This window comes from Amblyomma americanum, chromosome 8 (genome assembly GCF_052857255.1).
Source record: "Amblyomma americanum isolate KBUSLIRL-KWMA chromosome 8, ASM5285725v1, whole genome shotgun sequence".
Lineage (NCBI taxonomy): Eukaryota > Metazoa > Arthropoda > Arachnida > Ixodida > Ixodidae > Amblyomma > Amblyomma americanum.
The window spans coordinates 162,491,597-162,504,522 of NC_135504.1; the positions used below are offsets into that span (position 1 = coordinate 162,491,597).

The 12,926-nt window shown below is 47.4% G+C and overlaps 2 protein-coding genes and 1 pseudogene across 2 annotated transcripts in view; 1 reads left to right on the forward strand and 2 right to left on the reverse strand.

The window, feature by feature from the left end:
• LOC144102139 (uncharacterized) overlaps positions 1-12,926 on the forward strand; it is a 119,639-nt gene that overhangs the window by 38,562 nt on the left and 68,151 nt on the right. The window lies entirely within an intron of this gene.
• Positions 1,388-3,170, reverse strand: LOC144101605 (uncharacterized; annotated as a pseudogene).
• LOC144101607 (uncharacterized) overlaps positions 3,385-12,926 on the reverse strand; it is a 64,841-nt gene continuing 55,299 nt past the window's right edge. Inside the window, exon 4 of the mRNA XM_077634750.1 lies at positions 3,385-3,603. Within this exon, the coding sequence (XP_077490876.1) occupies positions 3,385-3,603 (219 nt within the window). The remainder of the gene's footprint in view (positions 3,604-12,926) is intronic.

The window sequence follows — 12,926 nt, forward strand, 5'->3', positions numbered from 1 at the left end:
CATTGAGTAATTACTCCCTTATTACAAATCTATTCCACCTTGGGGGATTCCCCCAAACATATGACCAACCGAGTTCCCACTTCGAGTTACTGATCAATTCGCTCTCGCACTACCATAAGCTTGCTGTCCCAGTTATGTAAGCTGGTAGAGCGACTGCTAAAGTAAACCGGTGCTCCCGGGTTTCAACCCCGGACCAGGACGAATTCTTCTCTAACCATGAACTTTGTGAACAAGCTGTTAGCTTTCTTTTGTAGCCGTATGGGTGCACTCTGGAGGATGTCAATGAGTAATTACTCCCGTTTTTCAAATCTACTCCCCCTTGGAGGATTTCCCTAAACATTTTACGTATGGGATTGTGTTGCTGCGATTGGAATGACCTTGTAAACTCCATCAAATCTTCAAACATCCTCTGCAGCACCGATGTGCTCGTCCGGCCATGGGCGATCGCCTGGACATTCCTGTCACAATTCAAGAACTGAAGGCAGCGCTTTCTGCTTGCACACATCCTTCGTCCTCAGGACCAGACGGAATCACCTACAGCGCGCTTTGACATCAGGGGCCAGAGGTAATAGATGCCCTCTCAGCCTTGTATAACTGTTCTTGGGCCTCTGCCGCTGTTCCACCGCAGTGGAAAAGAAGCCGAATTGGGGCCTTGCTGAAACCAGGAAAATCGCCACACGACTTAGCATCCTACAGACCAGTAGATCTTGCAAGTTGTATTGGCAAGACGATGGAGCGCATGCTGTTAACCCGTCTAGAATTATTCTTAGAAAAACGTGGTCTATACCCTTGCACAATGAAGAGTATCCGCAAAGGCCGGTCTGCCATCGACAGTGTAATTGATCTTGTGCCGATGGTTGAACCTGAAAAAAACGCCGTTACAGATTAACTGTACGCCAGCGAATCCGGTCTCTCCTGCTCACCAGAAAAATCCGATGTTAAACTGCTAAAGTGTGGGATGACACAGGAAGACACGAACTCAGGATTCTCCGGCAAAACCGCCAAAAAGCTGGCCTTCTATTTCACGTTATTTCGCGCTTTTCCCTTTTTTGCCTTTGCATCTTTCCACCAGGGCGGAGAAGAGGGCGAAGAGGGTAGGAGAAAAGAGACATGGAGCACACCAAAAGTTCCCATACCACCCAGACACAAAAACACAGACAAATCACAGTACAAGTCCAAATCCTGGGACGCCTTCCGGTGTCCAGGAGGTCCTGAAGTAATGCAGTCCCGCGGGAGGCGGACCTCAGTCCAGTGGGACCGGTGCGAGCTGCTACTGTGGGCACTCTTCAGATCATTGGCCAAGGGCGACGGGAAGTGATGGCCGTGCAGGTTTCTATTCAGTGCTAGTGCTCCATGCGGACGAGTCGCCGAATTTGATACGCTCACCTCACAAGCAGCTCTTTTCTGCCTGGCGCTTGACCACCGAGTGGCTGTTGAGGTCGGCACGTGTAAGCTTGATCTCCTCCAATTCACGCACTCTGCTCTCCAGGTGCATCCTCAAATCCTGCGCTTTGCGGCTCACCTCGTCACACCTCTGCTCTCGGATCTTCTTCCCACCTTCCTCGTCCTGGAGCTTCGCCTGCAGCTCCTTGAGTTTATCCTGCAGTCCCTGCAGCTGCCGCATGTCTGCGTCGAGTGCTGCGCAGAGCACCTCCAGCTGCCGCTACTACTCTGTGGGTCTCTTCTGGGCCTGTGCCCGCTCCGCCTGCCAAAGCAGCCGCTCCTTCTGGTGGCTTTCCCCCGAATGCGCCACTTCTCCTGTTCCACTGACCGCTGTACAGCACCTTCTTGTAGTGCGCCACCTCTTTGTACAGCCGGGCGTTGGTGTGCGTGAGCCGCTCCGCATCGGCCGCAGAGGAGCGTTTGGTCTGCTGCTGCTCCTTAAGCCAGTGCTGCAGCTCTTGGCCAAAGCACACTAGCCACTCCGAGTGGGCGCAGACCCCCGCCCACCCTCAGCATGGGCAGCAGGCGCTCCGGTAGCCCACATTCCTTCTGCTCGTCCTCAGATGGCAGCCACAGCTATAAGATATATGCATATCCTGAGAGTGGCTGGCCTTGAGTGCCGCCAGCTGCCTGCTCAGCTCTTTCCCTTGGGCTTCATTTGTGCGCTCATACGACCGCATAGCCTCAACCTCCTCGCAGTTCTTGGCTCGCAGTTCGTTGTTCTTGGCCCGATGGTCGTCCAGCTTGAGGAGCAGTTCCTCCGCAGCAACCTGGTGCGCCAGGGCAAACCACTGCTTGGCCGTCTCGGCCGTGGCCTCCGCTTTCTTCCGCGGCAGGTCGCTCACCTCGAGGCTGTGGCTCTGGACGGCCTCGGCCAGGCGGGCGAGCAGCTCATTAGCCAGGTGGGTTTTCTCCTGGGCGTGCTCATCCACGACGCCCAGGTGCCGCTGGTGCTCCACCCGCTCTGCCTCTAGCTCCATTGGATGCACCCTGCTCAGCTCCTTCACTTTGCCCTCGGAGGCGTTGCGCAGGGCGTCAAGGATTTGGGCTTCCTCGTCGAGTCGTTGCCGCAGCTGCGCACATGCCGCCTCCAAGGCCTCCGCCTGCTCCTGGGCCAAGCGGGCCTCTGCCTCCTGCCGCTATAGCTCGCAGGCCTCCCTGTGGAAGCGGTCCAGCTCCTCCTCACGCAAACGCATCCGGTCGCACAATCAGGCCGACGCCTGCTGCAGCTCCGCTTCCAGCTTCTGCACCCGCTGCTGCAACTCCCGAGAGTGGTCGCGAGTCCGGGGCAGCAACGCCGCTTGCTCCTCCGTCAGCTTCTGCTGGGCCTTCAGGCTCTTCTGCTGCTGCACCTTCGTATCATCCCGGATGGCGTCCACAAACGCCTCGGTGCCGATCAGGGCCACGGCGTTCTGAGGCTCACCCGGCAGTGACTGAAGAGCCAGACACTCAACTGCGGCGGCGAGGTCGTGGTACGTCTCTCAGGGCTCTTCATGGCGGGACCGCTGGTGGTGATACGGCACTCAGGGGTGACCTGAGGCACCATAGTGGTCGGCGAGGAGGTCCACCGCCCGAACAGTGTAGGAGCCTAACTGGTCGGGTGGTACGTTCTTCAGCAGTTCTGTCGCGCGGCCTCTCAGTTTGAAGACGAGCACCCTGGCATTAGTTTGCTCATTCCAACCTCTCCGCGCCACAGTGTGGTCGAGCTGGATACATGCGGTAAGCATCCCACGAAACAGTGCCGTTAAAAGGGGTAAATCCACATCTCCTAATGAAAACTGCGGCGAGGACGTGCCCGCGCCGAGCACACCATTGACGGCTTCGACCGCAGGCCAAACGATAGCAGATTCAGTGACAGAGGACGCGGCGATGCCCAAAAGACGCCTTACTTAGTGTTTATGTCGGCTGGCACTAAGCGACGGACGCCGCGCCGAAGAACTTCTACCTTCCAATCCGAGGAGCCAGCAGGGCCTCCCATGCGTCCAGCCGCTGGGACACTATATCCTGGAGGAGCTCAGCACCGGCGTCCAGCTGCTGGGAAGGAACGAGCCCCTGCCAGCACCTAGGCCTAGCAGTGCCGGCCGCTGCTTCGTCGGCGCCATCGGCTGGTGGTGGACTCCGGTAGTTCGCCACGTGCTTTGCTCTGGCATCATTACACCGCTGCCCAGATGTAACGGCAAAAGAGGACGAATCGCGACGCGTGCTTCTGAAGCGAGAACGTGAAATGGAAGGAAAGTTGGTCGGCCCTGAGTTCGTACTTTCGTGTGCCACCCCAAACTTAACAATACGCAACCACTCACGTAGATACAAGGAGAACCTCCTACTCAACAATCTTCTTGCCTGTGAGATTCCTCAAGGAACAGCACTACAAATCCTGGGCATGTGGCTACCATTCAAGCAGAAAGCTGTCCACACGCTGCGACTGCTCTCCTACTTTCTAGGCCAAGTGACTCGGATGATCACTCGAGTAGCCAACAGGAGAAAGACGCGGTCAGGTTTACACGAGCTCTAGTTGTCAGCTCAGCCACGTACAGCCTTCTGTAAAAACTTCTTGCATCCCAATGGTCGAGCAGGTAGATGCTATGCCTTGGAAGACGTACAAGACGACTCTGGGTTTGCCTGTGACACCAGCTATGCGTGGATTAATGGCCTCGGAGTCTACAACACATACATAGAGCATCAAGGAGCACTTCTGATCGCTCAGAAACAACGGTTTCTACATAACATCAGGGGCAGGGACCTACTGAGTCGACTAGGCTACCCTGACAGCCAAAAGAAGATTCAAGAGGCGCAGGACGTACCAGATGACATCAGGTCAACCTACACATTCCTAAGCACATACGCTCGCAAGCAGCTAGGCAGCGCCACCTTAAGTCCTTGTACCTCTACTGAAGCAGAGGAGACTGCGATTGTTCTCGCAGTCGCCGAAGACAACAGAAGAGGCGAATCCCAGGTGATCATCTCGGCCTCGCAGACTGCCTGTCGGAATTTCTTGCGAGGCAGAATTGAAAAGAATGCTCCCCGCGTTCTAAGCCAAGTGGGCTCAAGTGAAGAGAAACATTCCATTGCCGGAACACGCCGGCCTGGCCGGCAAACCCGCAGCGGACGCCATCGCTCGGGGACAAACTAACCGAGAGACGGCTGATGCGATGGGACTCGAGCCTGCGAGCCAGACGTACGGTAACATACTGGAGCACCCCAGGGGAGTAAGGTGGATCTATCCCCGATACCATAGCCAGCTTATTAAAGAGCACACTACAATTTGGAGACAGCTCCAAAGAAATGCACATCCGGAGGAAATGTCAAGTGCTGCTAGGCCAACACAAAGTGATGGATTATATTGTTTAAACTTTAAAAAGAAACGCATAATCCCGACTGTATTCCGTTCAGATACCGTTACCAGCTATTGTCTATTAAGGAAATCAATTATCATGCATTGGATATTTATTCGAGCGCTTTGTTGCGCTTTAGTTTTCACAATGACAAAATCTCAAGATACACCTTGAAAGGCATTTTTGCTTGTAAGCTTTATTGATGACTCAAAACAAGAGTGCATTTGCTTCTTCACGTGGCTTCTATACGTCTGGGTAAAATGAGTTAGAATTCTGCCGTTCCTCAAGAGTATTTCATGGCACTCTGGCTTCGAATCTGCTTTATAGAACGCTTAGCTCAAACTTCCACAGCTCGTACGTTAACTATAGCTCCTTTATATAAATTTAAGGGAAAGGTGCACGAAATTGTACAGTTGTGCTTTTTGCTACGGCGCCCGTGTGCTGTGCGATGTCTGTGCAGGATGAAGATCCTCAGGTGGTCGAAATTATTCTGTTGCCCACCTCTTTTTTCTTCCTTTCTTCTTTCACTCCCTCCTTTATCACTTCACTTACGGTGCGGTTCAGGTGTCCGCCGGTATGTGAGACAGATACTGAGCCTTTTCCTTTCCCCGAAAAAAATCCATTTAACCATTTTCCCCATGGTGCTCTAAAATGTACCAGGAAAGCCTCTTTATCCCAGAAATATTAGGATTGCATGAATACATCGGCAAGCTAATGGCGCCTGTGCGCTTTCGGTACTGGTAGGCGTTGCCGAAATGATGTTCTCTCCCGACAAAAAAGAGATATGAATTTTATGGTGAACAGGACAGCGTAACGGCAACCTGCCTTTCCTCTTCCTCCCCCTCCCCTCCTCTCCTTCAATGAATCGAAGGAGATTGTTAAATAGTTGCGACTCCTTTATCGCTATTACAATAAATTTTTACGAAATGCACTAAATTACTCAGCACGTGTGCGGAACATCTATTCAAGAAGGATTTATGCATGAATGAAATAGAGCTAAGAGCCAAAGTACAGTTTTGCATTCTCTTTTTCTCAGTACTAAACAGTTCGGTTTCCAAACGCAGTCAAGGCTCACCATTGCAAGAAAAAAAAACAATACTGTTATCTGTTTTCACCTGCGTTTGAGCGTAAAAAAAACTCGACACGAGGATTCGTCATAATTTCGGAAGAAATGTCTCACCAACCGGCAATGCTTGCTTTGCGCCGTCTAAATCAATGCGCAGCATGCATCAATACTACGCGTCCACCTATATTTATTTTATCTATTTATTTATTTATTTATTACAATACCTTCAGGGCCCCAGTGGGGCATTACAGAAGGGAGTGGATAAAAAAGTAAAAACAATGCAGCAAAATGAAAACAAAAAGTAAATGGAAAATGTAATGTAATACAGCAAGGAATGAAAAAACGTAAGCTTGAACAAAATACAAATCAGATTACGTAAGAAAACAGCCTAGTCAAACACGTAGTTCTCCGCGGCATTTTTGAATAAACAGGTGTCAGAAATGTCGGCAACCAAGGTGGGCAGGTGGTTCCAATCGCTCGCCGTCTTGGGTATAAACGAGTTAAAATATGCATTGCTTCGGCAGTATGGAATGCGCACCTTGTGGCGATGATCCGTGCGAGGTGATATGAACGATGGTTCAAATAGAAGATCCCGTTTTAGCTGATGATTGTGCTAGTAAATCTTGTGAAAAGTTAGTATTCGCGCGAGTTTTCTATGAAGGGAAAGGCTAGGAAGGTTCAAAGTATTTTTCATTGTAGTTACACTAGCAGTGCGGGAAAAATTAGACAAAATAAATCGGGCGCTACGATTCTGTACTGACTCTGATTAATAAGAGTTTCAAGTCCCGGGTCCCACACAGAGCACGCATATTCTAATTTCGATCTAAGTTTTTATAGAGTAGCAGTTTTAAAGAAGATGGAGCCATGGAAAAATTACGACGCAAGTAGCCAAGCATGCGGTTAGCATTGTTAACAATATAATCAACATGTGCCTGCCATGAAAGGTTAGCAGTTATATGAACCCCTAAATATTTATATGTGGTAACTTGCTCAAGGAGAGAACCTGAAATATTGTAGCGAATAAGATTTTCGTTAGCAGACCGGTGTGAAATACGGATGACCTTACACTTGTTAGTATTCAGTCTCATGAGCCAAATATTACACCAACTAGATACCTTATTTAGGTCACTTTGAAGTAAGGATGAGTCTGAAGCGGATTTGATTACTCGATAAATAACGCAATCATCTGCGAAAAGCCTAATTGTGGAGTTAATAGAAATTGGTAGATGGTTAATGTATATTAGAAACAATAGCGGCCCGAGCACGGAACCTTGAGGCACGCCGGAGGTAACAGAGCATGGTGAGGAATCAGCGTTATTTGCAGTGACGAATTGAGTTCTGTTACGCAAAAAACTCTCGATCCATGAAAGAATGTTTGGGTCGATGTTTAGTTTGCCGAGCTTAAAACAAAGTAGTTGGTGATTAACAAGATGAAATGCTTTCTGAAAATCTAAAAATACACAGTCAATGAAAAATCTCTTGTCTAATGCATTATATAAATCATGGGTGAAGGAAATGAGTTGCGTTTCACAAGAAAATGATTGACGAAAGCCATGCTGATGAGGGAAAAAAACGAATGATTTTCTAGAAATTTAACCAGGTTAGAATAAATGACATGTTCAAACAGTTTACACGGGACACTCGTTAATGATATGGGTCTGTAATTAAGAGCACAATGAGCATCACCAGACTTGAATATTGGTACCACCTTACCCACCTTCCAGTCCCCGGGTAGCTTTCCTGAATTCAAAGATTGCGAAAACAGTGCACACAAGTAAATGGAAGAATAAACACTTGTATTCTTTAAAAAGTTAGAATTTATGTCGTCGATTCCCGAAGACGAAGAAATTTTGAGATTATTAATTAGACTTTCTATACCAAGACTGTCAAACACAATTGGGTCCATTATTGGATTCTGCACAGGCTGAAAAGAGGGCAGAGAAACAGATGATTGCTGTAAAAAAGTATTTGAGAAGGCGTCGTTTAGCACTTGAGGGCATTCTGATGAAGGAATGGCTGCGCCGCTTCTATCGTTTAGAGCTATTGCTTTATGCTTGGGACCAGAAATGATGTTCCAAAATTTTTTGACATTTTCAATCAACAAAAACGGAAGCGTACTCTGGAAGAAAACCTGCTTGGCGTTTCTTAAGGCTTTTCGATACTCAGATGTTATGACACGATACACATCCCAGTGATCAGGGCAACCGGTGGTTTTCGCTCTACGATAAACTCGTTTTTTTTTTTACTTAAAAGGCGTTTTAATGCGGCAGTGAACCACGGGGAACGTTGCTTGCCTGATATGACGCGTAAAGGTATGTGTTTTTGGACGAGAAAATGAAATTTTTCTTTAAAAAGGCGCCAGTTCGTTTCCACAGTACGGTTATAAAAGTTTGGCATGCACTCTCCTAAGAAGATTTCGAGTTCAACGTTAATCGACGGAAAATTTGCCTTTGAATAAACTCTGATATATTTGGGATTGGGTCGCACACGTGTGCTAGTATCTTTAAGGTCAAACTGGATGAAGGAGTGGTCACTGAGGCCTGGTAGAAATGCCAATGAATGAACTAGCTCAGGAAGCGTAGTTAGAACAAGATCAAGAATGTTAGCGCTAGTAGTGGTGATACGGGTTGGCTGGGTAATGAGCTGAGAAAAATTGAAGTCAGTGCACAGATTTATGACGCCAATCGTGTCAGGTGACGAATCCAGAGTGGAAGAGAACGCGCCAGACCATATTATTTTTGGCATGTTGAAATCGCCAAGTAAAAAGATCGGCGAAGAAGGAAACCTAACTAAAATGCGATTGAGCACATCATGAAGTTCACTACAGAAAGACGATGGAGCATTTGGAGGGCGATAGCATGCGCAGAAGATTACGTCTCGATGATTAATGCGTATAGAGGCGCATACAATTTCGAGTGAAGAAACAAGTGACACGTGTGAAGAATGCAGATGATCAGCGACCGCTATCAGAACACCGCCTCCTATTCTGTCTCCACGGTCACATCGATAAGTAATGAAATCCGTTTCGCCGTTTAGTATTTCATCATTAGAAATCTTTGAATTCAGCCAGGTTTCGGTGAGGACCAGAATGTCTGCATCGCACGTGTCGATGATAGTACACAGATCATCACGCTTGTTAACAACACTACGAATATTAGAGAACAAAACACATATGTCATTTGGAAGCTCATGACCACGAGCAGGTAGCTACGTGGTAGAAAGATCGGCAGGCAAGGCACTACTATCAGGGCTGCGTGGGGATGCTTGGTTATTGATATGATATTCACAGATGCTATCTGATGCCGAAATGTAGATGTAACACTTATTCTTTATGAACAATTTGTTCTGACGAATAGCGTACTTCTCTCCACTTGCTTGTCCAAAGTCAAAACGTTTTTTGCGTGCGTTGCGAGTTGACAAGCAGAAATCTTCCGTAACCTTTATCCCAGCATTTTTCATTTTGCTTCGGACAGTAAACACGGCTTCTCGGATCTTAAAATTCGTAAACTTGACTATGACAGGACGGCATTTGTCATTCGAAAATTTACCCAACCGATGTGCGCGTGCTATGGCCTCGCTGGGTAGCTCAAGGTCCATTTCAGAAAGAAGCTTTTCACGCACGAGCTTTTCAGATTCATCCCATGTTTCGTTTTGCGTGTCAGGGAGGCCGTGAAAAAGTAGATTATCGCGTCGTGGCCTGTCTTAAAGGTCGTCGAGTCGTTTATGAAACGCCTCTGCTTCATTCTGTACAGCCTCAGACACTTCCTGGGTAATGTTTAAGGCGCTGGAGGCTTGCGAGGCAGCTACTTTTTCTTCGACGGCAACAAGCCTATCGTTCTTACTGGCCATCTGACGCTCAAGCTTTGTTTGTGTTTGCCGAACTTCATTGAGCTGGGAGAGTATTTCGCTATGGTTCTTGTCAATTTTTTCGTTTAAAGATTTTAACAGAGTGATTACGTCATCATTGGACTGGCTAGAATCTTTTTTAGGGGGCCCTGGGTTGTGTTCAATGTCGCCACCTAAGAGCAACAATTTCAGCACATATACACATTCGCAGACAATGCACATGAATACGCTTGGGCATGGCACAAGCAGCAGGTTGACATTACTTGTGCGTTTACAGTGCAAAGAAGGACATGAACTGACCTGCACCAAAAAACAGAAGAACATTGGTCGTTGCGGCATTGCTGCTGCTGTTCCATGCCCACTGAAGGCGCTCGGTGATTGCCAGTGCTTAAATGGGCGCGGTACACTTGATGACTGTGACGATGGGGCTTGCGCGGCCAAAGGTGCAGACCACTTGAAGGCGATGGCTTCTTCCGGTGGCGTCGGGCAACATTCGCTCATTCGTAGCGAGTCGGGCTTGAACTGTACAGGCAGCCGAAGAGGCGATACGGGGCGCTCAGTCGATGTCAGGCAGGGAACGTGCTGCCGGTCGCTCGAGTCATGACTAAGGCCGCTCCAAGATAGCATCTGTACCAAGAAACAGAAGAACATTGGTCGTTGCTGCATTGCTGCTGCTGTTCCATGCCCAGTAACTTTTGCCAATGAATGGACTCACACTTACTGTAAGAGAAAATCTTGCTTTCTTCAACTCCGACACAAAGAGTATCAAATTACAAAGCCAACGTTTCCAGCCACACGACACCTCAAAAGTGCGTCCAGTGCCGATGTTTGGCTAATTAACAAAAGCTGCACACCTTGGTGTCTTCCAAATGAGGGCATCAAACATCCGGTGGCTTCGTAGGCATACTCAAACGAAAGCTAGCCGCTGCGGTGGCTCAGTGGCTATGGCGCTCGGGTGCTGACCCGATAGACGCGGTTTCGGTCCCGGCCGCGGCGGACGAATTTCCATGCAGATGATATTCTAGAGGCCTATGTACTGTGCGATGTCAGTGCCCGTTAAGAAGCCCCAGGTGATCGAAATTTCTGGAGCCTTTCACCACGGCGTCCCTAACAGGCTGTGTCGTTTTGGGACGTTAAACGCCCATAAACCATAAACAATCAATTGAAAGCTAAATAACATTACCATTCAGGACCTTCAGCGTAGCCAGCTTTTATGACTGGATATAAAATGGCAGAGAAGGGGCATCGAATGCAAACAATTAAGCTAAACGAAATTTAGGCAATGCTTAGGAGGCCTTTATCCGGACCACTCCTTGAGGGGAGAGTGACATGAATGGCTGACCTTCCTTGGAAATACATATAGCGCGTTAGTGAAAAAGGCATGATAATGGTTTCATTTATTAACATTCACCTAGAGGCCCTCGGAAGTGTTTTACGTAAGGGTTGACACACGAAAACACACTGTATAGTAAAAATGTGTGAGAATGCAGCAAAAAAAAAGATAAACAAGACAAAACACGCAGACAATATCGTAAGATCGAAGTTCGGACAAAATTAGAACAGCTCAGTTAAACACATCGCGTGTCGTTCATCTGCATTTGCGAAGTCATTCATATTACACACTATCGTAGAGTGGGACAACTTACTAGCGCACATAGCCATTGAATCTAACGCCTCCACATTTGTTGCCCTTATCCGCAGCTACCTCGGTATTTGATATGTTTGAAATATTTTGTTTTTATGAGCGTGAGCTCTTATTCATCACGTTTCTCGATTTCTTGGGGTCTTCTACCACCTCCCTTCGGCGTGAAATTTTCCAAGTCCGAGGAGTTCAAGATGGCGGCGCCCATAGTAAATCGACATAGCAACCCAATAAGTGCTTTAATGGTGACGTCATTAGTATATAGAATTGGTGATTGATTGGTGAGGTCACTGATTTTGTGACGTCATAATTAACTGGTCACGTAACTATGCTTATTCGCTTATTACGCAGTAATTAATGAGGTCATCATAAAACGAATGAGATATTTGGAGTCCTCTAGATGAGTAGAACATGTCAGACACCAATATTAAGTAATGAAGTTAATATTTATTTATGGTTTGGCTAAAGTTTAAGTTCAATAATGAATTAACAGGTGAAGTCATGATCTGACTAATGCATATTCGTAACGCGCTCGATGATTAGAACATGTTACGCACCAATATCGCCTCATTAGGTTAATATTTAGTTATGGTAAGGCTTAACATGGCGGCCGTGACGTCAGTCCTTGGCAGCTCACAATTTCATACCTCACGGCGACCGGGCACCTACCGCTTTGAGGTAAGGAAAAATGGCCCTGCAAAGCGTCGAAAAACGTTTTCGGCCAAAATTGGTCAAAAATAACCGACCTCAAGGCGGTGGCGGCAATTTTTTTCCCCCAGTTCCTCTAGTTTAGCGATTACTTGTGTTCTTTTCTTGCCTAATACGTACACTCTAGTATTTTTCATTTCCGTTTTGCCTGATCGTTTTCTTGAAATCTGTAATTTGTTGTAAATTATTTTCTATCGCCTGCTTTTTTATTGACGCTCCGGTGCTTAATTATTTTGCCATGTTATACCTAGCCTGTTTATTGTTCCTTTGTTCGTTAATGATGTTCCTCGTACATGATTTTTACAATCCCCCCTCCCCTCCAACGTAATACCCTGGAAGGAGGTCTTTTAGGGGTATGCTGAATATATAAATAAATAATTAAGTAAATAAAAAAATAAATTTTAAGAACGGATTCATAATACACAACCCCAAAGAGGAAAAGAAGATAAGAAGGATGGCAAAGCTTATAGCTGAAAACAATTATGCCCTCCCCTCGCCGAAAAAAAAAGAACATTTTAAAAGTGTACCGAGACGTCAGATTTTGATGTAAGCGCGCACAATTTCTTAAAATTTATCTGGTTTATCGGCAGCATTTCGTAAAACTTATCACATCGTAAGATGTACCAATCGATTGTTGTTCTCGGTATCAATGTTTGTTCGTAGTCTTCGCTGGGAATCCCACCACTGCCAACTATGTTGTGCCATGGAGGTGGTCCCGTAGCGCTCGCCAACCGTTTTGTGACAGAGCGCTGCCAGCTCTCTTGGTGATAGCGAACACTCTAGCCAGGCGTTGGTGAGATTAGCAAAAGGCGTTTTGTACAATATTTACGGGGACAACACAACAAGATCACAACAAAGGCACAACAAGATCGGCACGGTAGCCGAGAGG